General features: G+C 43.7%; 2 protein-coding genes across 2 annotated transcripts in view; both read right to left on the bottom strand.

Moving 5' to 3' along the window:
* vwa2 (von Willebrand factor A domain containing 2) overlaps positions 1-13,269 on the bottom strand; it is a 17,476-nt gene extending 4,207 nt beyond the window's left edge. Inside the window, exons 1-10 of the mRNA XM_060036733.1 lie at positions 13,147-13,269; positions 9,074-9,132; positions 6,902-6,976; positions 5,595-5,728; positions 5,099-5,208; positions 4,013-4,225; positions 2,905-3,038; positions 2,248-2,377; positions 851-906; positions 502-609 (exon numbers count right to left, since the gene is read on the bottom strand). Coding sequence (XP_059892716.1) covers positions 502-609; positions 851-906; positions 2,248-2,377; positions 2,905-3,038; positions 4,013-4,225; positions 5,099-5,208; positions 5,595-5,728; positions 6,902-6,976; positions 9,074-9,125 — 1,012 coding nt within the window. The 5' untranslated portion in view covers positions 9,126-9,132; positions 13,147-13,269. The remainder of the gene's footprint in view (positions 1-501; positions 610-850; positions 907-2,247; positions 2,378-2,904; positions 3,039-4,012; positions 4,226-5,098; positions 5,209-5,594; positions 5,729-6,901; positions 6,977-9,073; positions 9,133-13,146) is intronic.
* A 441-nt stretch (positions 13,270-13,710) lies between these two features.
* The window catches only part of tdrd1 (tudor domain containing 1), a 44,356-nt gene continuing 32,328 nt past the window's right edge, over positions 13,711-25,738 (bottom strand). Inside the window, exons 16-25 of the mRNA XM_060037281.1 lie at positions 25,389-25,523; positions 25,179-25,286; positions 24,554-24,721; positions 23,896-24,270; positions 21,583-21,696; positions 21,234-21,371; positions 17,800-17,967; positions 15,413-16,009; positions 14,825-14,868; positions 13,711-14,069 (exon numbers count right to left, since the gene is read on the bottom strand). Coding sequence (XP_059893264.1) covers positions 13,995-14,069; positions 14,825-14,868; positions 15,413-16,009; positions 17,800-17,967; positions 21,234-21,371; positions 21,583-21,696; positions 23,896-24,270; positions 24,554-24,721; positions 25,179-25,286; positions 25,389-25,523 — 1,922 coding nt within the window. The 3' untranslated portion in view covers positions 13,711-13,994. The remainder of the gene's footprint in view (positions 14,070-14,824; positions 14,869-15,412; positions 16,010-17,799; positions 17,968-21,233; positions 21,372-21,582; positions 21,697-23,895; positions 24,271-24,553; positions 24,722-25,178; positions 25,287-25,388; positions 25,524-25,738) is intronic.

Below are 25,738 nucleotides of genomic sequence, written 5' to 3'. Positions count from 1 at the left end.
GGGGGGGGGACGGGGACGTGCAACCATCAGTGGCTCAGGAGGTAGAGCGGGTTGGCTGGTAATCGAAGGGTTGCTAGTTCGATCCCCGGCTCCTCCTAGCGAGTGTCGAGGTGTCCCTGAGCGAGACGCCGTCGGTGTGTGAATGTGTGCATGGACGGGTGAACGTGAGGCAGTATTGTAAAGCGCTTTGAGTGGCCACTGGTTAGAAAAGCGCTGTGTAAATATTATCTTTAAACAGAACAGAACGACTTTTCAGATTGACTCTTTTTACCGAACGCTCTAAATCTGGGATTCAGATTGTTTCACTGTTCATTGTTCTTATTCTGTTGTGTTTACCTTGTAAAGCACTTTGTGTTGCTGTTTTACCCGATAAGGTGATGGATTGATCTTGACATTAAAAAGGTCATTATCACGTGTCCTCCTCCGGGAGACGGCTCCCGGTGCATTATCAAGAGAGGGGTCAGTGTGAGGGGAGCGTGGTCGGGGGTTCTCAGTACGCACCACAGTGGGGGTCTCCCCCGTACCCCGGGGTACAGACACAGCGGTAGCCCTCCGGACCCTCGGACACACACGTCCCCCCGTTCATACAGGGCTCAGAGTCACATGGGTCTGGAAGGGGAGGGAGACATCAAGGGGGGGGAGGGAGAGAGGGAGGGCGTGGAGAGAGAGAGCGAGAGAGGGCAAAGAGAATTAAGAAGAGCAATATTGCTTTTCAACAATCAAGATAGCGGGACTGAGACGGAAAGAAAGAGAGGAAGGAGGGAGAGGGATGGAGATATAATTAAGATAAGCCTGGAGATGGAGAGAAGGATACAGAAAGAAACAGAGAGAGGGACAAGGTATCTGGCACCTGGGCATATGGTTCGATGACAGACTGTCTGGTGCCTTGTGTAAGCCTTTGTGTACCTGCAAAACACACACACACACACAATGGTATGTAATTTACAAACGTGAAAATCACTCATTTCAGTTTAAACACAGTGAAAGGTCATGTACCTTAGTAATTAAAATGGAAATGTAGTGAACCCCCCCCTTCCGCACACATCAGTGCCCCGTCTTTAATTTCAGACACAGATATGAATCAATGAGCGCAGGATTTAAGGGATTAGTCGATGTACAGGAGCAAGAGAAGCATATAGGAGAACATGGAATACATAACTATGAGAACATTCCCGAGGGCATTGTGCTTACAGTACACGCCGTTTAAAAGGCCAATGTCGTCAGGGGCAAACGTCCAGCCAAACTTGTCTTTAAGCTGTCCTTGTATGCATGCACAAGGTCTGGGCTCGTACAACTCGCTGTATTTCTGTACCTCGACTATAATCCGCATCCTGTCCATGGTCGCAAATTGAAACTAGCGAGCGGATGTGAAGTAAACGAGAGGTGCATAGGAGGGTCCCAGGGCTGTCGTTTGATGGGGGCTCTTTATAACTACAGTTACACATTTCCTGTATATGATGCGGGGCGCAACATGAACCCTGCGGGGGTATCATGGTACCCCCCACCTCCAAAGTGTAGGCGGACTACAATGGGATTGTAAGCAGGAATGCAAAATATGACTTCTAGCAAAGATATTTACATACAAATTTGACAAGATGGGAATTCTTCACACTGCAAAAAAACTAAAGCTGCTAATCTTTACATTATTAAATTAAGACTACGCGTTCCTGTGTAGTCTATTTTAGCATTTTGCTGCCTGTCTGCTGTGCATCAGACGTACGCTTGGGGTTACAAGAGAAATTGTTGTTGTAGGAGTATTGGTGCATAAGTGCTGCATAATCAGAGAGGTTAGAAAGTGTATTCAACACAGTAAACACTAGAGCCAGACATCCACAAAGTGCAGACCTTTTCCCGGAAGAGGACAAGTCAATTGTATTTGTGTAGCACACTAGTGTAGCACTCTCAGAGTGCTTCACAGGCCCACAGTAAACAACAGCCTATGACTTAAGCAAGGAACACAGAGGAAGAGGGATCCCTCCTTCCAGGGGTGGCCAGGAGTGCAATAGGATGGGCAGACATAAGAGGAAAGGCTTTGTGTCTCTCAATAGGGGATAGGGGTTTAATAGATAGAAGGGGCGATGTCGGCCTGATGACAATATGGTGTGTGTGTGTGTGTGTGTGTGTGTGTGTGTGTGTGTGTGTGTGTGTGTGTGTGTGTGTGTGTGTGTGTGTGTGTGTGTGTGTGTGTGTGTGTGTGTGTGTGTGTGTGTGTGTGTGTGTGTGTGTGTGTCTCCCCGGGGGGCTCACTTGTAGTGTGGACACAGGGAGGTGTAGGTGGAGGCGCCCATGCCCCCCTTCCAGCACATGAAGTTCCCGTGCAGCTCCTTCACCTTCTCCAGAGTCTTCCTCTCACATGGGTACGAGCGCACCTGGCAGCCTGACACAGCGTGGAAATAAACAATAGCGCTTTATTGAACACTCGTGTTAATGGCAACTGACACTTTTTCCTACTCATGAACATCTGAACAAACTGAAGTTATGCCAGTGACATAAAAATATAAATATGCTTGGACAAAACAATCTATTATCATAGTCCCACATGTTTTTAAATGTGTCCAAGTTGTAAATTGTAATACTATTTATGGTCCAATCTGTAAGTTTGTTCCAACTGGGCTCACAACTTTGACATTGTTCAACTTTTTAAGTGTCCTAGTTTGGATGGTGAACTGAAAAACCTTGACAATTAACACAAAACAGAAGGAAACAGAGATGGAGAGAAAGAAAAAATAAAGAGTTATGAGAGACATACAAACAGAGTTGAAGATGTTTTGCTATGTTATGCGTTTTGTTGTTGTTTATGCCCTGTCATTAATCTTAGCCAATCCGATTAGAGCGGTCACTGGTCTAACTCTGATTCCCCAGTGGAGGTGCCGTTCTTGCAGTCTTACTAGGCTGCTATAGTACCTGTTGGTGTGGCATCACAGACGGACGAGGAGGTCAGCGTGGTGCACAGGCCGTTCACGGCGTCTGAGAAATGCTCTGCGAAGAAGACGTGGCTCTCCATTGGTGCACTGGCCAGCTTGTGTAGCTCCTCCCATCTAGAAAGGGACAGACCAATCAGCAGGTTCTTCTTCAAGGATTTGGCAGTTTTGCATTAGTTTATTTTAAAGATAGCGGGAAACCCCCAAAAATGTTCCAAGCTCACCTCTGCTTGCCTCGAGATATAAGCAGTGCCTTTTTGTACATTCCCAATTACTTTCCCAATATATATACTGCTTGGAATTAGTTTCAATTGAATTTAAGAAGAAAAGGGTAGCAGTAAAGTTGCCCTTGGTGTTAACTGCTAACATAATATAAGGAGGTAAGATTAACTAATGCAAGAGGATTTCAACCCAGATATGCTTTCAAATTTCCTGCAACTAATGCAAAGAAGCAGTCAGGGCCTCATGTAGGAAGGTGATACTTTGCCTACGTTCCCTCCTTCTCCCCCCAGCACCGCAGTAAGCATGGGGGCAGGTTCATTGGAAGAGGAGAGGATTGAAGGTTGAGGAGGGGCGAGGGGTGCCCCACGAAAATATTTGCACTGAGGCCAATCACAATATGTTACGGTGGCTTTTTCCTGCTCTAGTGAAGCGAGTTATTATTATTGAATGCCTCTACCTCCTTGATCAGCAAATCCTCTGTTAATGCACTTATTTCCGCTTATTTTATATTTATTCTGTTTCATTAAGACAAAATATGACCGCATGAATCACGTTTGATCAAATTCTATAAAAATGTTGATGTTGTATATTAAATATATTCATCTGTCTATGCATACGTAGTTGGTTGGTTTACCCGTCCACCCATCCATCCATCCACCCATCTATCCATCAATCAATTCATCCATCAATCAATTCATCCATCAATCCAGCAGTAACGTGGAACAGATTTTATCTTTAGATCATTTTCTTGCATTTCCTAGAAGGTTCCAGCTCCTCTAGCCATTAACCAATTCATCTCTGCATTAACCATCTAATCTAAAATCAGTGAGGCTAAAAGAGTGACACAGAGCCGCTCTAGACGGGGGTACCTGGGGTGGCGCAGGCCCACAGCGAACAGCACCACCCCGCTCTCCTTGAGCTGGGAGGCCGCCTGGACCAGCCCCCCCTTGGGGAAGCCCTCCTGGGACCGGCCGTCCGACAGGAGGACCGCCACCCGGGACACAACCGAGGAGTTGCGGCCCCCGGGGAAGCCCTTCCTCAGGAGGTACTGGAAGGCCTGGGCCGTCTGGGTGCTGCCACCCCTGGGGGAGGGGGGGGAGGGGGGGAGGAGGAGGGAGGGGGGGGGGGGGGGGTGGAGGAGGCAGAGAGGGAGGGGGAGGAGGTGTTTAATTAAAGTTAATTCTTTTAGAATAACAGTAGGTTCATGTATTTTAACAACCTGGCTGTGGACAATGCATTGGCTCTTTTCCAAGAACACATGACTTGTCTGATGGGGTGGGTGTTTCATGGGAGGTCGTTTTTAGAGATATACAAACACACACATCGATGGGCTTGAATACTGCACGTGCACACACACACACACACACACACACACACACGCGCTCAGCAGCCATCTCTGTCATCTTAAGAGCTTATCCGATATCTGGTGCCCCCCTACCACTAATCTGAACTTAATTAGTTCTACCTCCCAGAGACCCTGTCACTGTGTGTGTTCGTGTGCGTGTGTGTGTGTGTGTGTGTGTGTGTGTCTGTGTGTGGGTGTGTGTGTGTGCTTGCATGCTTGTGCTTCTCAGCATGGTGGTAATATAATCGGATCATGTGTTTTTGCGTGAGAGGAAGCATAGTTTGTTATATTAACTGTCTGATCTCATGCTTTCCGTCGTCATTCAACAGCTAGGCAACAGTTTGATACGATTCTACACCGAGTTTGTATTTTGTTGCTAGGCAAAAAAGAGAGGAAGAGCATAAAGAATGAGGGAGGCAACAGACAAAATACAGCAAATAAGACATTTTTTAAGAAAACTGCAAAAAGGGGAGAAAGCAGCAAACAAGAAAAAATAAGAGAAGTTAAGAGCATGAATGGAAATGCAGCTGAGAAGAGAAGTGGATTGGGGAGAAGAAAAGAAGATGAGAAGAGAGAAGAAGGAAGAGACAAAGGTGAAGCGAAGGTGAACCTGTAGGTTATCTTCTTCAAGCGTTTGGTCAGTTCCTCTGTGGAAGAACATTCATCCAGAGAGATCTCCAGCCGAGGGGAGGAGCCAAACTGAACCACGCCCACACGCACCTGGACAGGAAGTTAACAACAAATAGCAAGTTAGCAACAAGAAGCAAGTTAGTAAACAATAGCAAGTTACAAATAGGTAGGAAATGATCATCGGACAGGAAGTTAGCAACAGACAGGAAGAACGCAACATACCTTGATGTAGAAACAACAGTGGGTGAAATCATTTATAGGACGTTGAGGCCATCATATTAAAGTGTTTATGTTCTGTTCTCAGAATAGAAATGCCGTAATGTCTGTATAAAGCTCGAACAAAAGTGTAGTACTGTCATCTTAGAGACAAGAGAAAAGGTTCTGCAGGACCACGGGGAGAGCAAGGCATTGTGGGATAACAAACGCAAATGAACATTAGTGTGTAAAGTCGGGTAAGAAGTTGAAAGGGTCAGAACCTTGTCCGGTCCGATGTCCATGACCCGGCTCAGTCTGAGGGCGTAGTGGCGCGACCGCTCGAAGCTTCCTTTCCCCACGCTGTAGGAGCCGTCCAATAGGAAGACCACGTCCATCGGTGCAGAGCACTCCATCACTTTAGAGGCACACAGTCAAATGCGCACACACAGGCAGCTGTCATTTACTAACATTACAGTTTACCTACTGGTGAAATGGTTAAATATTTGTCCAAAGTGAATTGTATTAGTTACTAATGTAAAATAATTGAAAGGAGCAGTAAGTAGCAAAGTAGCAATACTTGTGTAAAATAATTATGCTAAAAATGATAAAATTACTCAAAACACTACAGTGGCTATCTCTAAATCCAATGTTCTTCAAAGAATACACAATATTACGAGTGCCTAATGACTTGAACCAGAAATGTTCAACTCGCCGGCCGTAAAGCAACCAATCAGGGTTGGTATTGTAGCTACCTATCAGAAGCGTGGATTATTGGACATCGTTTGGTGGGAGGGGCTTAGGGGCTTGATTTACACAATGCTTTTTTGATGCCAATTACATGTTCTATTGATTCAACACAAAACTTGCCCCCTACTAGTCAATACCATTAATTAGTAATGGTAAACAATGTGTTCTACACACATCCAGGACAAGTTCTTAGGACGTAATCTGTACAATTATTCAGAAGTCATTTGTTTCACAGTGTGGCTTCTCTAACCTTGGATTGTTTGTGGGTGAGGAAGAGGGGGTGAGGGAGGGGAGACCACAAGGAGAGATTTTGTCAAACCAGGTAAAAAAAAATGCTAACCAGGAGATGACAACAAATCCTTGTCGACCAGCGTGTGCAGACTGTGGCTCCTTGTGTTTCAGTCTAAAGGGTTCCCCGGCTATCTGGCCTGAATCAAATTATCCCCAGGTGTAATGTTTCTGATCCCACTAAAGACTTGAGTCTGAACCGACCCGCCACATACTTGCGGTACCGACCAACACTACACCGTGTCCTCAGCCAGAGGTATGTCTAGCCCTGACAGAAGGGGCTTGTGTCAGCGGTACTATGTAATGTACACAACAAACATGATTATATACGAGTCCTGTCTAGCACAAGTGGTAGCCCACGGCTGTAACACTGCCAGGGTTAGGGGTCGTGTGCAGGGTTAGGGTCTTGTAAGATGACATGCTATGTTGTCCTATGCTACTACATACTATGTTGTACTGTATTATGCTATGCTATGATACCTCATGTTTGGTGTATTTTATTCCATGAGTCTATATTTTCTGTTGTACTGTTTCATCCTAAGCTGCTACTTACTCTCTCCAGCCGCGTTGATCTTGGACAGGGTCTCCCGGGTGGTTTGGATCTCCTGGAGCGAGCAGCCTGGATGCGCTGGCAAGTGGAGGTCAGGGTTCACATGCACGAACATTGTAAACAACATGTCATGAGTAGTTTGGAGACAGATTTACAACACAATGTGTTCATCAGCACAGACACACCGACATTTTAGGCCTTTAGCCTCCCGGTTTTCTACTAAAGTGTTTTCTAAAGTGTCAGCTAACCAGAGCATAATTCACTGAGAGAGACACCCCGTTAACTCTGGTAAAAATGGATGGGAAAAAATGTGGCAGTTTAACCTGAACCTGAGTTTCTAGTTAAATGGATTGACTAATCGAAGGTGAGTGTGAAACAGGTGACCATAATAAGCCATGTTCCTCTTCCTTTAACCTTAATTCCAGGCGATGGGCCCGGCCTGCAGAGACCTCTGAGGGCCTTAGAAAGCATTGTACCTCGTTAAATGGGCCCCTCCCGTCTCCCTGGGCACAACTGTATGTCAAGAAGCCTTAGCAACACTGCCTTGCGTTTGATATATAAACACTGTGGGAGAACCCCCCTGATGGCGCTATCATGCATGAAGAGCTAACATGAATAGCTTGATTTTAATGGGTAACGTTGCTGCGCCATGCTAGACCGCTACGCTAGCTTTACCAAGATGCATTACTTTGAAAGTCAGAGAGGTTCAGCCCACAATGTCCCAACTGCTTTTCTTCCAACGTTGGACTTCCTGAACCTTGACCAATGACATTCCAGGATTGAAGGCAGGTGAAAGTTATTGTCACAATGAAAACTTCAAGCGCCTTCTGGTTTGGATGCATTTTACAACTAGCGAGATGTGCAAACTATGTGCGTATTTTAAAAATATTGAATCGTTAATCATGATGAAGTGCCTTTGGGGAAAGCTGCCAAGGAAAGTGATCCCATGGCACTTGAGGATTAATGTTTGTACGGTTTTGCGAGTGGGTTGTGAAGGGTGGGATGAGGGGGGGAAGTTATGTGGCAAAGATATAGCCTTCATTGAGTGTTCCGATAAGCTATGCAAATGTCGTTGAGCTGTGCCACTGTAACAAGTGATTTGTGTTGTCTTCACAGCTGAGAAGGGGGCGGTGTTGTGGAGATGATGACAGCCCTGACAGTTTTGAAGTTCAAAGTCTTAAAATGGTCAGCGGTACATATCTAAGACTGTGCTAAAGCTGTAATTTCTGAACACAACACAAGTACATGTCAGCCTGCGAGTCCGGCCTTGCACCTTGGAGGAAAGTACCGGTCTGTTTAGGAGAATAACTGATGATTAGCCATAAGAATAAACACAAATGCTAACTCTTCTGGAAACTGGCGCCATTTCAGTGAATCCCCCTAAACAAACTAGATTTGGGGATAATTTTACTGTGGAGGTTTGAAGACCGCAAATAACTGACATAGTGACAAATCTTTTAGGAAATAGGGCATGACAAAATGCGGGAGAGATGCGATTGGTGACTGTGAGCACGCTGCGAACATTCAACGTCGTTGGTATGTTAGGTTGAACGGTCCAGCTGCCAAACCAACCATCTTTAAAGAACAAATCAGCTATTCAAGGCCACCTGTCTTACTTTTCTACCATGTTGCTAATACAGTACAAGCTAGACTGAGTTTAGCTTAAAGCAGATCCAAGCAATCAAATTAAACAGTTGGCGACAACTTTGTTATGAATTTGATGCGCAAACAAGCCAGCATTAACTACGAGCTGTGCATATGACCTCCACTCAAATCGACCATCATTAACTTTATTGGCAGCAGCAGCTGCCGTTCCAACATATATCTCCTAAAGGAACTGAATGTGTTTTTAATCACACAGTAGCGCTCTCTTCAAGGTGGTCTGAGGGTCAAAGTGCTCTCAGGTTTATTAGCTAACGGACAACTTACCGGTCGACTGAAACACCCACCACTTAATCTCCCCAATAGAACAACCCACACATGCATACACATTCCTGTTTCTAGTACCCCCCTTCATAGTTCACACTTTGTTTCTTAACTTTATCATCTTCTTCTCTTCAAAGCTTTCTAAATTAAGTTTTTAGTATTGTGCTGAGGCATCAAACTAACATACAACTTACAAACCTTCTGTTCTTCTATTTGAAATAACAAATTGTAATATTATCGAATACCAACCTTTGAGGAGCAGCATCACTGGAAGAAGGGTGAACACCGTGCCAAGGTGCATGGTTAACCTGGAATGATACACATGAAATTAGAGGGAAGGAGACAAATACACATTTTTGTCAAAACGTTTTTTCCCCATAATCTGGTAACACAAAATGTATTCCAAGGAGATAGGCCCAGTGTTTCCCCCAGCGCTGTATGGTTAAGGTGGCCGCCTTAACAACAATAGGGCCCCCCCTTGACTACCAATGTATTTAAAAATATATATATACATTGGTTTTTATTTATTTATAAATATTTTTTCATTATTATGTATTAACAAAGTACAAAACTCTCATATGGAAAGAAAACATACTCCCTTCAGGTACCAAAAATAAAGATCACAACAACAGTCAGGCCATAAAGCTTTTTGGATGGAACTGAAACGGCGGCATCAGGTGGTTGTATATATTTTTGCGAAGTGAAACCCTCACCGAAGATCGCACCCCCCCCCCTCACCGAAGATCGCAACCCCCCCGCTCCTGCACCTTGACTAAGACATTATCGAGGGGAAGCACTGATGCCCTTACAAACGCTGACCTCCTGGTAAGTGTTTCTAGCGGTTTACTATAAGTTAGCCATCACTCATCATTTTCCTCATAATCACTTCCAATGTATCATGAGAATACGTGCACGCCCACAAGTAAGTCTTCTGTTTCTCCAAAACGGGTTCAGCGGTCAACTTGACCAAAGACTGTCCCTGGAGAGCACTATTTGTATGTTTGACAAATTCACAGGTCAAAAGGTCAAGCTCTTCAAAAAGGATGCTGCTCCCAGACAGAATAAAGGGGATGACCAACACACAGCCAAAGCTGGCACTGGAGGGAAACATGCACCTGATTCTCACAGGATTCAAGTAATGAGAAGCAGAACATAGAAACCAAATCCAAATAGAGCCAGTTGACACTACTCAATTTAAATCTGATATTCCAAGGCAGGATAACAGGATAGTCATGGTGGCTTGAAGTCAAAAGCAAGATGTCCTAACCCTAGCATTATTGCATCTGCTTAATGACTGAATAGCAAATAGATATCAAATACACGCCTTATTCTTCTGTCTTCTGATCACAATGCATGACTCATAAATTATTCTATGCATAAAGACAAAGCATACACTGATGCCATACATACAACATAGGGCTGTGTGATATGGCCAAATTAATTGGCAAAATATTATTTGTGAGGTCTAAGACAGAATGACATACAAGTCATGTGAGGCAGGAGCACAGAGAGGCAGTCCACACACACACACACACACACACACACACACACACACACACACACACACACACACACACACACACACACACACACACACACACACACACACACACACTCTAAGGTCTCTAATTAGCCTGACGTGAGTGACTACAGGAAGTGGGAGGGGCCGGGGTTCCAGTAGCGTAAATCAGAGCTAAAAGCGGGAAGGTTCTCTGAAGCTACTACTACTGCATCACCATCTTCAACCCAACCACAACAACAGACTCTAGGGAGCAAGGGCTCCAGACCTGGTCAAGCTGTCACCCACCTGGGGAAGGACCTTCGGCCCAGGATACTTGAAGAATAAAGAAGATTGACATTAAATTTGGATCATCATTTGAACATCACCATGTTTTTTCACTACTCTTTTTCAATACACCACTCGGCGCTCTGCTATGACCCACTGGTGGGGAGAAAAACAGCGTTTGAAAAACAGTTAAGAGAAACTTCACCGGTCATTTCAAATGTAAGGTTATCTCAGGACCGTGGAGACCTGTGAAGGGCTGCTGGATGGTGTGCCTGAAGAGGGGATCTGTTTGATTGGGCAGGTTTACATTTGTACTTGGTACAAACAAATATAATAATCAAGACTACAAATAAACAAATGTAAAAAAGGAAAATTAAGCAGACTTCTCTGTATTTTGTCTTACTTATAACACACAAATACACTCCACCATAACGTTAGCCTCACAGCATAATTGCTTAGGTCATATTTTGGCCATAGTCTGATATCTAAACCGTCTTTCTGTACTCATACATCTATACTCTCCTAAAGCTGCTGATTCACTGTGCCTCAGTTGCTATATCCTTAGCCAATCAGAGTGCTTTTTACATTCCATAATCACTACCTGCCTAAGTCATCTATTTGACTGAGGCATTTTTGACACTAAATACAAGATGGACCTTTAAATATGACTTAGGCAATTATGCCATGAGGTTAACGATATGGGCCAGCATTCTGTGTTGGTTGAGTCTCACTGGAGAATGTGATGTGTTTACAACAGGTGGGGAAGCAGAACTTAGTACTACCCATGATATACCTCCGTGTCCACGTGTGTGGGCGTCATACAGATAAAGAGGGATGGTAGACATTGGTTGCGTCTGCATCAATTTTGCAGTTCGGAAAAATCTAATTTCTACACACACTGTTTGCGTTCGCTCTATCCATTTGCACACACACACACAGTGGCAAGCAAGCAATTGAGGAGAGAAATAATACATCAACAGAAGAAATAAAGTTGTCTGGATCTTCACAAGCATTCCATTGGGCCCAAAACAGAATTCTTACTCCCCCCACCTCTCCGTCCCTCCATTTCACCCTCTCACTCCTTTCCTAGTACCTCCAAAGCCACTCTCCTCATCTCTCACCAGGCCCACTCTCTCCCTCCCTCACATGGATTCTTCTCTTCAGAAGATGACTGGTTTAGGGACATAGAGCAGGCTGGTGGTTGAGCCAAGTGTGGTTAAGGCCAAGTGTGAGTTAAGCTTTGGTCCATATTAGATCTCATGCCTGTATCTGCCCAGGGGAAAAAATTCTATAGTTTACTACAGCATTTACTACAGTATACTATATATTACTATAGTATACTATAATATACTAGAATATAATTTGGGATTTACTATAGTAATTTCCCAGACATTGTAGTGTACTATGGTAAATACTATAGTAAGTTACTACACAGTGTAGTATACTATAGATTACTATACTATAGTGTGGGATTTACTATAGTAAGTTACTATAGTTTATTTACTATAGTAAACTATAGAATTTTCTGTAGTATACTATAGTTTACTGTAGTAAAACTACTATAGTAAGGTTCAAAAACACTACAATATTTACTATAGTATATATGGTATACTATAGTTTATTTACTATAGTAAACTATAGAATTTTTTCATGTGGGCGACACTGGTATCAGGACTTCCCTGATACAAGTGTCAGACACACACACACACTAGCCTGGGAGAAGAATTCTGGGAGCTAATTTATTTTGCTCTGCATTTGAGTATTAGACTGGCTACGCCACACTATATTACTAAAAACATATTAAAAAGAATAATGCTAACAACATAAAAGTGTATTTACCTGACCTTGACGAGTATACGTGTTGCATCACACACACACATTGAAGGTTTCAACGAGGTTTCACCGTCCCCGGGTTCAGAATATGAAGTTTGAACAATGCCTTGCATCAGATTGAAACTATGCCAAACGCTGTTTTTAATCAACAAGTCAGAAAAAGTTTCCTTTAGCGTGCTCTATAATTACTAATGATTATTAGCACTTTGGACCCGCTTCATACAAACTATTGCATCGTCACTTTGAAATCACTCCTAATCCATGTTCCGAATTGTCTGAGGAATATCTTAACAGTTAGCCCATTGGCACTACAAATTAGAACAGGGGCACAAAATGTTTCCTAAAGTGGCAACAAAGCCAAGCCAATTATTGAATTAGTGCAGCCTTTGTTAGGGGGGGGGGGGGGGGGGGGTACGTATGGTCAAGGGTCACGACCTGCTTGAGATAGACGTTTAGAGAACAATTCCTGACCACTGGAGGCCTGTTTACATCAAGATGACCTTAGCGTAGTAAAGCCCCAAAAAGCCTCTAGTACATTTTCGCTAAAGATAATCCAACTCATCCTCATCGATAATCCAACATAGAATGTGTTAATATATTCAGGTAACGTTTTACCTAATCGTGGACAAGCAGCCACCAATTAAAGATGAATAGACAAGTGGTTACTCGTTTTTACATAAAAATAAATAAATATATAAACAACTTACCATACGCAAGTCAATATCCTATGAATTGGAGGTCGATGCGCCACACACGGCTCCACATACAAGATCCACACCCTGAACCCGCACACGGCGAAACCTCTCTGCTTGTGGTCGAGACCTGAGCCGGGACCTTCCTACCCCTACCCCACCCCCCCTCGTACCTGCACGGGACCCTCCTACATCCCCCCCCCTCCTACCTGCCCACCTCCGAGGTGCTCGCTGCTAGACGGTCTTCCCAGTCCTTTTACCCGCCTTATTTGCCCCTGACAAGCCAGACACCAAGATTTATAATGAGAAATTAACTTAACATTTGTAAAAAAGAAAAATTTAATATGTTCAAGGCTGTATGAAAAACGATTCATCCCATGGACACGTTTCCCATCCACACATTCCCCTTGCTAAATAGTACCTTATTTTTTTCGTTTTTTTCCTTTAGGCAAATCAAATTTCAATTAACAGAAATTAGAAATTAGTGTCTAAACAGAACTAGTAATTTCCAGTTATCACGAATGTGGTCTATTTGTTTCCTTATTCTAGTAATACAAAATCATTCCACCAAAACCTTTTTTTTTTTTTAATCAAATGACAATTTAATTTACAACCTTAACATGTAGAACTCAAACAATACGAACATTCCACACAATTGTGGACATTTTAAATGATACTTTTGTTCACACACACCAAATTAAATATACCAACCGCATAACATTGGTGCATGGCTCAAATTCAGCATCCGCTTCAAACTTTGACAGGATTACTTTCTGTAATGGTGTCTACAAAACTGAATATATGTTTATTCAAACGAAAATCCAACAATATTTTGGAGGTTGAACACTTGAGGGGTCACTTAGCAGCTGGCTAGCTCAATCAGTTTACTGAGGACAACGATCTGATTCTCCATCAACTGCTCCAGACGATCCATCTGGAAGAAATTAGGGAATAAAATTGAATTATACAATCCAATTGGACCTCGGCAAAACCTTTAGAGGACGCTGTGTCTGTGAACAGTTCCAGTACAAACACCTATTGCTTCTTTTCATTACATATTTAAACATTTATTATAACTAGTGCCGTCAGTTAAACACGTTATTAACGGCGTTAACGCAAACCAATTTTAACGGCGTTAATATTTTATCGCGCGATTAACGCAAATGTATTAATTTGTAAAAAATATATATATATATTTGGCTCAAAACAAAGAAGCACTATTTTTTTTTTTTTTGCACTATAGGCTTTTTTTTGTATCGTCCTGTTTTGATCAGTATATGCCAATGTTGTTATCAATAAAAAAACATTTGCACAAGGCAAGCCGATGCACTCCTCCATGTTGATAAGAGCATTAAAATGAGAACAATTAATGGGAAAAAGAAATCAAGGGATATTTAGCATAGAAAAAAGATTTGCGATTAATCGCGAGTTAACTATGACATTAATGCGATTAAATATTTTAATCGCTTGACAGCACTAATTATAACACATGTGGGGTTTCCACTGTCAATGTTATTGAAAACAGCCAGTATAAAACATGCCCTTTTCATTAAATGGCATTCAATTGAACAAAGAATTGCCCTCACATTAAGGTTTTACATTTACAAATAAGATGCAGTCCACCATTAAAATCAGAACTAAGATTCAGAGAATGTCTTTCCCCCCACAAAGAACAGTCAACCGGCCAACCTTCGTCTTCAGGTCATTGCAGCAACAGCCAGAACCCTCCAGTCCTAGTACATAACATGAAAAACAGAATGTCACACATGTTTATTTATTAACTTATTTATTTTGTTTGTTTTGTTGTCTTGTTTTTTTTTTCACAATGTCTTGTTTTTTAAACGATTTATGATGACTATATGCTCTGTAAGGTGACCTTGGGTGTCTTGAAAGGCGCCTCTAAATTAAATGTATTATTATTATTATAAAAGTAGAATAGAAAACGTATTTACCTTTGAGGAATGTAATAAGAAAACTGATTGTATTATACCTTACCCTCCCAGCCACCACCTCTCTTTTAACTTGTTTTAAAGATAGATATTCACTCATCCTGCGAATTGTTATGCAACTGAAAAACTAGAATTTCTTTTGGGGCCATTAAAGTATCTATATCCATCTCTCCTTCCTCCCTCTCCAGCCGACACCAGGATATCATTTTATTCAATGATAGTGTTTGGTTCTAGTTTAGGTATGACTTCTGGTATAGAAATAAGTGGCGGAATGAAGAACGTGTTCCACCCACAGGACACGCCACCATGTCAGGGTGACCTCACCCACCTTTAAGCAACATCGCATTCCTTGGACCTTCTCCGAAGACCTGATGGGTGCTAGGGCTGGTGGGGTGTCCTACCAGGACCTTATTGATGGTGCTAGGGCTGGTGGGGTTTCCTTCGAGGACCTGAGGGGTGTTGTTAGGGCTGGTAAGTAGTGCTTCCAGGACCTTATTGATGGTGGTAGAGTTGGTGATGTGTCCTTTCAGGACCTTAGAGATGGCGGTGCGGCTGGTGGGGTGTCCTTCCAGGACCTTATTGACGGTGGTGGAGCTGGTGGGGTGTCCTTCCAGGACCTTAGTGGTGTTGGGATGGCTGTTTGGGGTTAAAGGTTGAGGTCCCCCATCAACGATGATGAGGGATGACACCTGCTTGGTGGTGGTGGCGGCCTGGTTATTTATCGTCTTTGGGTGGGTCAGGAGCTCCAATTGGGACAGGATGAGGTCACCGAGGCAGCCCCCGCCCATCTCGCGGGGCAGCTCGATTGACAGCAGGTTGGTGAAGCCGTCGAAGGCTTTGACGGTTGCCGTGACGCAGTCCGCCAGCACACTTTTTAGCAGCATGAGTATGTCGGAGGGGCAGTCCGGCGGGAAGCGCTCCTTACCTACAGAAGCGTCACAGGAGGTTAATCATAGCCTGGCTCATTTCAATAACATCCATAGTTTATATTTGATCCATCTCAACTGTGCATATTTTCTCTCATTGATTATTATGAATTTGAAATAAATTTGTTCCAACTGCAGTCATTTTGCCTGTCAAATGATGGCTTCTATAAAGGCCCATCAGAAGAACCTTCGAGACCATTTCTAAGTGCTGTTAAAATGGCTCAACTGGTGTTAAATTTGAAATGTTAGATAATTGTGGTGTTATACTACAATTTTCCCCATTTCTCAAACACTGCCACCAGAAATACCACATATATGTAAATATAATTTCCATATGATTATGTTTTATGTTAGGCTAATATTTAATGATTTCAGTTCAATAATAATCATATTTTTCAGTCAGTAGGTTTATTTGCCAAATGTAATGCCCATTGAAACGTGATTTGATAATACCACTACTTTTACATACTTGTGACTTTATGTGTGACGCATACCTGTACGAATGATAGACAACCCACATTCTAAGGTTAAAGGGGACATATTATGAAAACACTTTTACTGGGATTTGGGGTGTTGTTGCCCTGGTGCTCCCACACGCATACAAACTTTGAAAAAAGTCTGTACGTGACTTTTTGAGTGAGACATGCTTTTATGAAAGTATCCCGCCTACAGTTACCAAATGAGCGAGTCAGCTTTGGCGCCCCCTCTTACATAGGACGGGGGCACATTTGAATATTACCTCCCACTTCCCCACCCCCCTCCAATCAGAGCATAGCTAAGATTTTGTGGACCAGCAGACGAGCAGCTCCGGCGGGATGAGCTTGGCGACAGCCCGGCAGCTCAGCTCCGGGAGTATATTCCCTTTCTCCGCCGGAGATGCCGCCGATCTCCCCCCGGAGGAGCTGCCGCCGAAGCTTGGCAGTCTGGAGGAAGAGCCATGGAGGAGAAAGGGATTGTACTCCCGGAGCTCAGCTCCAGGAGTACAATCCCTTTCTCAACCATGGTCTAGATAACCCCCACTACGAGTCTTTACTTGTTGTGGATGTACCAGAGACGTCAGACGCAGTCTTTATGATTCATAATATCATCTGAGGCGCACATAGCTTTTGGCCGTGATATTAGTTATATTATAAATACCTATATTATTATTATTATATAGAGCTCCAGGAATCCGCAATCGGCAACAATCACCTCTCCATGCTGTGGTTCACTCTGATAGCTCATTGGTCAATGGGCAGCAGCTCATTTGCATTAAAGCTACAGACACCAGAAATAGCGCATTCTGAAGGGACTGAAACAGAGGGGAAATATTTTTTCTGGAACTCATATACTATGTTTACTTGTTGGGAAAACACCATAATATGTCTCCTTTAATCCCCAAGAAGGGCTGCTCAGTGACTCAATCCATTAATATGCAACCATGTAGGCAATAAAACTTGTAAAGACCCAAGTTCGATTCTGACATGCGGTCTTATGATGCAAAGCATGGCGGCAGTAGCTCATCAATCCCTGGCTCCTCCTATCCGAGTGTCGAGGTGTCCCTGAGTGAGACGCCTCACCCTGACTACTCCTGAAGAGCTGGCCGTCGCCCTGCGTGGTCGACTCCGCCGTCGGTGTGTTTATTTATGGATGATTGTAAGTCGGCTTGGATAAAAGCGCAGAGCAAAAGCCCCTAAATGCAAAGGTAAATAACAGTGCCTCTCTTTGAACCTACAAATTCGATAATATCAGCTAAAAGTGTCTTTCATGGACTCTGGATAGCCTGATAGCTAGGTGGGGGTGGGGGTACCGGCAAGGGAGCAGCGGGTGATCTGAAAGGGCAGAAGGAGGAGATGATCCGGGATGGGGCGGAGGCTGGAGTAGGGGACCGTCTCACAGTTGCCATGGTCCATGAAGAGAACGCTAGCCTCGTTCTCAGCCGTTTCTAGGACAACGGCACGGTACCAGGTCTGGTCACCTATGGAGAGAGTTGGGTTAGCAGCCAAACACATTGCACACTGGTGTCACCCATGATGACTTGATTCAAAACAGAAAATGTGCCACATGACTGAATAAAACAACTGTCTAACCCCTGCCTTCAAAAGAACAGCTGAGGTTAAGGACATCTTGCTCATGGATGCCTCCAGGTTCCAGCCGTATACCTCTTTAGGTGATTCTGGCAAGAATCAGATCCTGTCCTTCTGTGTGTCTTCCCCTGATTCTTTGCTTTTACTCAGATATTTAAAGGGGACAGTGATCAACCCAAAACCTGGCCTTACCTAACCAACCCTAAAAATCCACCCACACCGACCCAACTTCCTCCCCATCTTCGCAAAATGCTTGGCAGGAGACTGTTGGAAAACTGCTATAAAGCCAACCTGGTAGTTAGGAGCGCTGCGGAATGCGTGGCGGGCTCCAGTGTTTAGAGGTAGAACTAGCGCATGGCTGCATGCCGGCTGTGTCATTATTTCTACTGGCAGACAGCAAATTACTGTGTTGCTGGCAGCTACTGCAGGTGGGGTTCCCGGAGGAGCGAGAGAGGAACAGAAAGAAGACTGCAGGGGATGAGGAGAGTGAGAGATGGCTCGGAAAGAGAAAGGGGAGAAGGATGGAGCGGAGAGCGATACAAAGAGAAAAGGAGGGCAAGACAGGGAAAGGAAAAAGAGTGGGACATAAGGCGATAGAGGGGTTCAAAGGTTAAGAGGAAGGGGAAGAAATGACTGGAAGGAAAGAAAACAAAGAGCGCGAGGGAACACGGTGGAAGAATGTTCAACTTTTCAGGCAGCGATGGATCCGACATCCAATCAAATCGTGTATGCAAATTTATGAACTGTGACACTACTCAGGCTTTGCTGACAGATGCCTCTGCAAAGGCTACTCCCCAATCCGTCAGCCACGCCTTCCGTTATCCATTGACGGATGGATGCAGTGGGCAAGCTGCGCGAGTTTAAAAGGCGAGAGATACAAAAGAGCACTGCAGAGTGAGCTTGATAAAAGGCAGATGACGTTATGAGGTATATTAAGGATAGAAAGGGGAGGTAGTATGTCTGCATGCAAGAGAGATGTGAGGAAGGCAGCAAATGCTAACCTGTATTCACACGTCTGAAGGATACCTGCTGTTTGGACACGGGACTTCCCCTTCCTTCTGGACATTTTTTCTCAACAACCCATATATCGGATTTCCCATATATCGGATTAAGCCTGGAAAAATAACTTCACTACAGGAGCATAAAGTGTGGCAGGATTTTCTTCATCCATTAACAGTACTGTGATAGTATGTGGAGATATGATGATATACACAATGCCGAACCCATACCCCTACCAAAAGTAAAGACGTGGTGAGGAATTTAAACATGTGAGAAGTCATGTGACCCAGCCCACACATGAGTTTTTTCTACAACTAGTGCTACAACATCTTTCCTCTCAAACCAACTTTTTGTGCTCCTCCTCCTAAATCCAAAGGGGCAATTGCTCTGTCGCTAGCTTACCACTTTAAGTTTAACATGGTTTTAAACTCAAGAAGTCATCTTAAGCTCCATTACTGTGTCATATGTACTTTAACCTTCAGCTGCGTTTTACCTTGATCTCAATTGCTTACATTCCCATTAAGTTTTTCTGGGTAATTATAGCACAAAATGCATCCATTAAGTTAAGACTGCATCTGCTGGGGTATACTAGAAATCAGAGTACTTCCGGTTTCCAAGCAGTTTAAACCGAGTCAGCTAGGAATCAGCTGATCCTGTACGAGTCGTTACACAGCAATCACGTTCAACCTCGTGCGCAGCTGCGTGTTAAACTCCAAAACCTCAGTTTTAAGGAGTACGGTTTTAAAGCGCAGCAATGCTAACTTACGGAGCAATTGGCCCAACAGGTCTACCTACTAATAATAACATTCTGCTAAGGTAACATACCAAGGTAATATGAATATAGTTCTTAACTTCCGTCATCTACAATAGGACATATCTTTGCATGCACTTTAATAGCACCAGCTGTGCAATTGAATTAACAATGTAAAAAAAATCTATTTAGTTTCATGATCATTTGAAGAACCCCCATACATTCAAAGCAGTTTGTCTGATTGGAATTTATGTGGTTATTTTCCTCAAAAGCGTTTTTCCTAAAAGCGCCGAGAGCGTTTTTTCTATCGCCTAGCAACGAACCCATTCTAGACCCGATGTTACTCGCCTACTACGTATCCAGCCTAGAGCCCATTAGACATGTCGTAGATATCGACACGTTCTGTAATTAAAACTATTAAAGGGGACCTATTATGCTTTTTCGACTTTAATGACCTATAAACATTGTTATATCATGTTTAACCATACACAAAAAACGATGTCGATTTTCGGGAAACTCTTCCTCTCATCTGGGCGCTTTCAGCATTCTCTGTCAACGCTCGGTTTCGTCCTTCTCCGCCCCCTCGCCCCCCTCCTGCCAAACAAGAGTGTTTAGCGCTCTGCACAGCCACCCCAGACTGTCAGCAGGGAGGATGTCGAAATGCATGTACGTCATTATTTGACACTTTAGTATGGTTAAACATGACTATCAATCATTATAACAACGTTTATATGTCATAAAAGTAAAAAAAGCATAATAGGTCCCCTTTAAACGCTCCACCTGCACTTTCCCGAGTGATTTGTCCGTCATTGTTTCTCGACAGTTGAGAGTTGTGTCCATGTTCCGCTTGTGATTGGTCAGTTGCCAAAAAGACGCCTGACGCCGGCCGCTTTCTTCCTGAAAGTTGAACTTTTTTCAACGCTCCGTATGGCCGAAAAAAACGCTGGGAGAGGCGTTTAAAAAAACGGCCGTGACTTTTTCCAGAAACGCTCCGCTCCATAGGAATATAATGTAAAACAAGCGCTGGCAGATTAAAAAAAACGCTAGATGTGAACAAGGCCTTAAGTTGTATTCACTCTTTTCAAATAAATGATTTTTTTTTATTGTAATGTTTATTATTTATGTTTAGTGTTAATTTTTTATTGCTAAATAAACAGTGAGAATAAGCAGTTTAGCTGACTTTTTACACTCGCTCTATTTGGCCATTGTCTTTTTTAAGTAGTATTTGTAAATAGGAATGCCACTGCATGTGCATTATCTATTTATTTATTTGTCAAAATCTGATCAAGGGGCTAATGATGAGGGGCTAATTATCTGAATTCACTTCTAAAAGTTTAATCGTCAACAATATAATGATGAAGGTAATCAAAGCAAACCTAGGAATGCCCGTGTGTGTGTGTGTCTCACCAGAGAACAGAGCGCAGCATGCAGCGCCCAGGCGGGGTCTCTCCTGGCCTGGGGAGGATGAGGACTTGAGGGAGGCCTGTCTGGTGCTGCAGTACTCCGCCAGCTCCCTCATCATTCTCTGCTGACACTCCACCTCCACTAAACACAATTAACCACTTTCAAGTCACCAAACCATTAACCAACGCAGAAGAGTTTTAAAACTTAAGAAAACATACACGTATCTCCACTGAAACACTTACAAAGTAAGGTATACATTCAAATATAATAAAATAAAATAAAATAAAATGTTATTGGGGATATATAAGCCAGTGGTTGTGTCAAGGACCTCCAGCGTTGAGGGGTTTCCTACCCTTGGTGGGGCTGAGAACATAGAACAGCGCGGGGCTGGTGACAGCAGCCACGCGCGGCCGGAAGCTCTCCCTGGGCAGCTCCACCGCCTTCCAGTCCACCGGGAACGACGCCACTAAAACAAGATATTAGCAACCCAGTTGGATTAGTAAAGTACCGTTGTATGTGAATCCTGACAGGAAATCTGGCAAGACAAATAGTACAGACAGTAGAGATCAAGATTTTTGTATTTTTTAAGTGTTAATGTTACAGATTATTAAACACTGAACAAGACCTTAAAAATATAATCTGCCTAAAAAATGTTCTTTCTACTACGCAGCCCCGCCAGCCAGCTGCCAGTTTCAGCAGCCGACGAGCTCTCAGTTTAAAGGCAGAAATGATGAGCGGATTCTAGGGGTGTGAATCTTTGGCTTCAGACGATTCGATTCGATTAACGATTCAGTAGTTGGCGATTCGATTCAAGGACAATTTTTTTTTTTTTGGAACGATTCGATTCTGTAAACCACGATTCGATTCAGTAACTTTGAACCAAAATTCTATATCCTTGAAATAAACATGCAATAATGTGACACCCTGTCATGGGTAGATGTGTTGGAGCGTCTTCAACTAGGTGGAAAATCACTCAGGAGCCGACGAGAAGTTTGGAAAAAGATGGGATCTTTTATTTTCCCAATTTAAGGCCCATAAGGCAATAAAAATAAAACGAAAATCAACAAAAAGAAAAATACTTTTCACTAAACAAACTGAATGGGCTTGAGAGTCACAAAAACATCTATTCGAACTTAAGCATACTGGACCTTTATATTATTGCTAGATTTTGGCGTAGCCAAAATATACAAAAACTGCAATAAACATAATTACAAAAACTCGGGGTCACTTCCGGTTTACCCGGAAGTTATGACTATAGTTATTAATTTAAACCCCGTATACGCGGCACACATTCCCTAATACAAAGTCTAGACGAGAGGCTGATTAGACGAACATTTATGCTGTGTTAACATGTAACTTTTAAACTAAATAAACAAACCTGGAATATGACAACGACATACTTGTTTGAATGGTTATTGCAACAGAACAGGTGACGTTAATGGTAAATGGTATTAAACAGAACGTTGTAATGATGGTACTTGCAAGATTGTATTAAACTGCCGTAGCGCGCATGATAAATGACATTGTTGATAAATGATTTTAAAACAGTAGGAAGGTAACGGAGTACATAGTCAAACAAGACAAACACACACAGGCAACATTGACGGAAGCTATGCGCCCCGTCACACACCCCTTGTCAATTTTACCATTATTCTTTGCGAAGCCAAAATGCTTCCACACTTTGGATTTCAAGTTTGCTGGTGCATTAACAATCTCGCTGCCGCTCTCTGCCATGTTTGAAATGCACCAGTAGAGGGTGAGGGAGAAAAAAAACTCGTGGGACTTCCTTGCAAGCTGACTAGCTGATGACAGAGTTACGGATTACCGAGCTGCGCTTCACAAAATAAACGTGTAAACTAAGTCTTAAAACATTCATCATAATCGATTCATACGATTTAAAGCATTTATATCGATTATTGGTGAAGCCAAAGCGATTCATACTATTTATTTATTTTAGCAGATCGATTTAGTTGAATCGGTAGGACTGACAATCGATTCATCGCATGAATCGTTACACCCCTAGCGGATTCAAGCTAACGTTTCTAGAAAGTAACTTTTTATATGTAAAGTGTGTACTTATATGGAGTATGCACTTTCAATCCAGCATTTGGGATTCAAATTAGTACCATGAGTTACTGACTGGCGGCGCCTCAAAGTGGAGCGCGCTTTTATTACGTTTTGATTTCTTGAGCCAATCAAGATAAGATAGTCATCAGGAATCTTTGCCTAGCAACTCAAACCTTTGCTTTTATTGGATATGGATTGAAAAGTTTGCAGAGCAGTAGAACAAACCTACGGCCAATAGCGTACCAACAAAGACCTAGACACCCCCTCACTCCCATACAATATTGCAACAGATCTACGCGAGCCATGTTTATCACCCGTTTCAGATTCAAAATGAGAACCAAAGCCCCTCTTCCGAAACCCCTCTTCCACTGTTGTCACTAAGGAGCCCTGTCCCCTGTAAACACCGCTTCAATTCACTTTCAATAAGCAGGGGACCATGTCAGCCAATCAGATGTTATGCATGCGTGGAGGGAGACCTCCATAATGCAAACCAATGCACACGCGGTGCTGGGGATATTTCGCCTTAACAATACCAAACATGTCCGAGTGGCGGCATGTAGTTAGACGACGCTGAAACAAGTTGAATAAACGTTCTCACATGCTGCTGGCGCGGGCTTCACAGGCCCCTTCCTCGGAGGGACCCTGGGAATCTGCTGAGCGGGCGTTGACAGCCCGGGGACCACGGCGGCCGGTTCCTGGACGGCAGCCACCAGAGGAGCGCTGTGCGTGACGCAGGCCGTGACCAGGGGGGCTACGAGGGCGGTTGCCTGCGCGGGGGCGGTCTCCCCTTGGAGCCCGGCGAGCTTTTGGCCGAGCAACGTGGCCGCCACGCTCTGGCCTCCGCTCATGAGATCCAGGCCGTAGCCACGCTCCGTGAGCTGCAGGGCGCGGCCGCTCAGAAGCTGCCCGCTCACCGCCGTGTGGAACCCAAGCAGGGCCTCGCCGGTCCACGCGGGCCCCAGCTCCTCCACGCCTGGGGGCAGGAGGAATCACGTGATGGCTACAGTACCTGTTGGATAGGGGCTGCTACCTTGTCCATGCAAATGAAGGTCTTTAAATTTAAAACCGTCATCACTACCATTTATTACAAAATAAATACTTAGAATTACTATCATTGCATTTCTGTATCCTATGGTTTTCGTGTAGTTTCGTATTTTTACCACAAAAACATAATAGAAAGTTAGGCAAAAAGGAACAACTGGGCTGGCTACTCTTTAGCAATAGAAGACTATATGCAGTTTAAAGTACACACACACCTACGAGCCAGCATCGGATGGCCTGGAAGGGGAGCGTGAGGAGCTGAGCTGTGAGGTTTCTGAGGTTGCTCTTCTCCACCTCAGCGGAGTTGCCGTAGTCCACGAAGTACACCAGGACCTTGTCTTCAGACACCTCCTTGACCAGGGCCCGGTACCAACAATTGTCGCCTAGACATCCAAGGAGGAGCCGGAGACCCAACACAGACAATGTTCCAGTATCTTCTCAAATAAACAGAAGGTCCACATACTGCATCTCCTCCTTCTTCCTCATCTTATTGAAATGTGTTCAATCATTCCATCCGTTATCACTCTCACAAGGCAGTAACTATTTAAGTGATCTTTTTAACATTTGGAAATTATGGCAGGGTTAAATTTGCATATTTGCTCTGATGCGTTTGCGTTGTGCCATAAACCTGATACATAAATAATAATAAAATAGCATACGAGTAAGGGTTTATTATATTGCTTGGAAAAGTATTCAATTAATTACGGTGAGTTATTATTGTGTACATATAATATATATATATATATACAGTGGGTTATATCGGTGAGTGGAGAGCACTGAACAGTATTAATGGCGGGCTGTGGACGGTGCTAATGGAGAGTATTGGAGTACTGATCCTACCAGTGAACAGGGCACAGCAGGGCTGCCCCACGGCGGCCTGCCATGGAGAAGCCTCCCCCTCACAGTGCAGCTTCAGCTCAGGGCCCAGCTCCTCCAGCCCCCGGAGCGCTGAAACACCGACACAGCCTGGTGAGCTCCTCGTATCAACACTACACATTGAACAGTCCTCGACTAACAGCATTACCCATCGTACAACCCATACTACGGTACCTTCTGGCTCCGACCTAACGCAGTAGAACTCTCCAGGGTTCTGCACCGAGCTGACTATCAGCGCCCCCGTGGGGCCGCCACAGGGAAGTTCAACAGAAGACCACACCAGGGGATCAGCCGCCTCTCCAGCCTCCTCTGGAGACATTTAAACACAATGCGATATCTGTGTTACAAATATAGTGCTAAAAAGGTTACATTCTTTAATACCGATATTGTATTAAAAGTGTTTACAACATGCTTTAATGTGCACAATAAAAAACTAATGAATAATACTAATAAATTCAATTTATATAGCGCTTTTCTCCTACTCAAAGCGCCTCACATAGGAGCACAACAATAAACAAACAAAA

The sequence above is a fragment of the Gadus macrocephalus genome, chromosome 18, assembly GCF_031168955.1.
Source record: "Gadus macrocephalus chromosome 18, ASM3116895v1".
NCBI lineage: Eukaryota > Metazoa > Chordata > Actinopteri > Gadiformes > Gadidae > Gadus > Gadus macrocephalus.
Note: the sequence above shows the minus strand (reverse complement) of the source record. Positions and strands in the feature narration are given on the sequence as shown.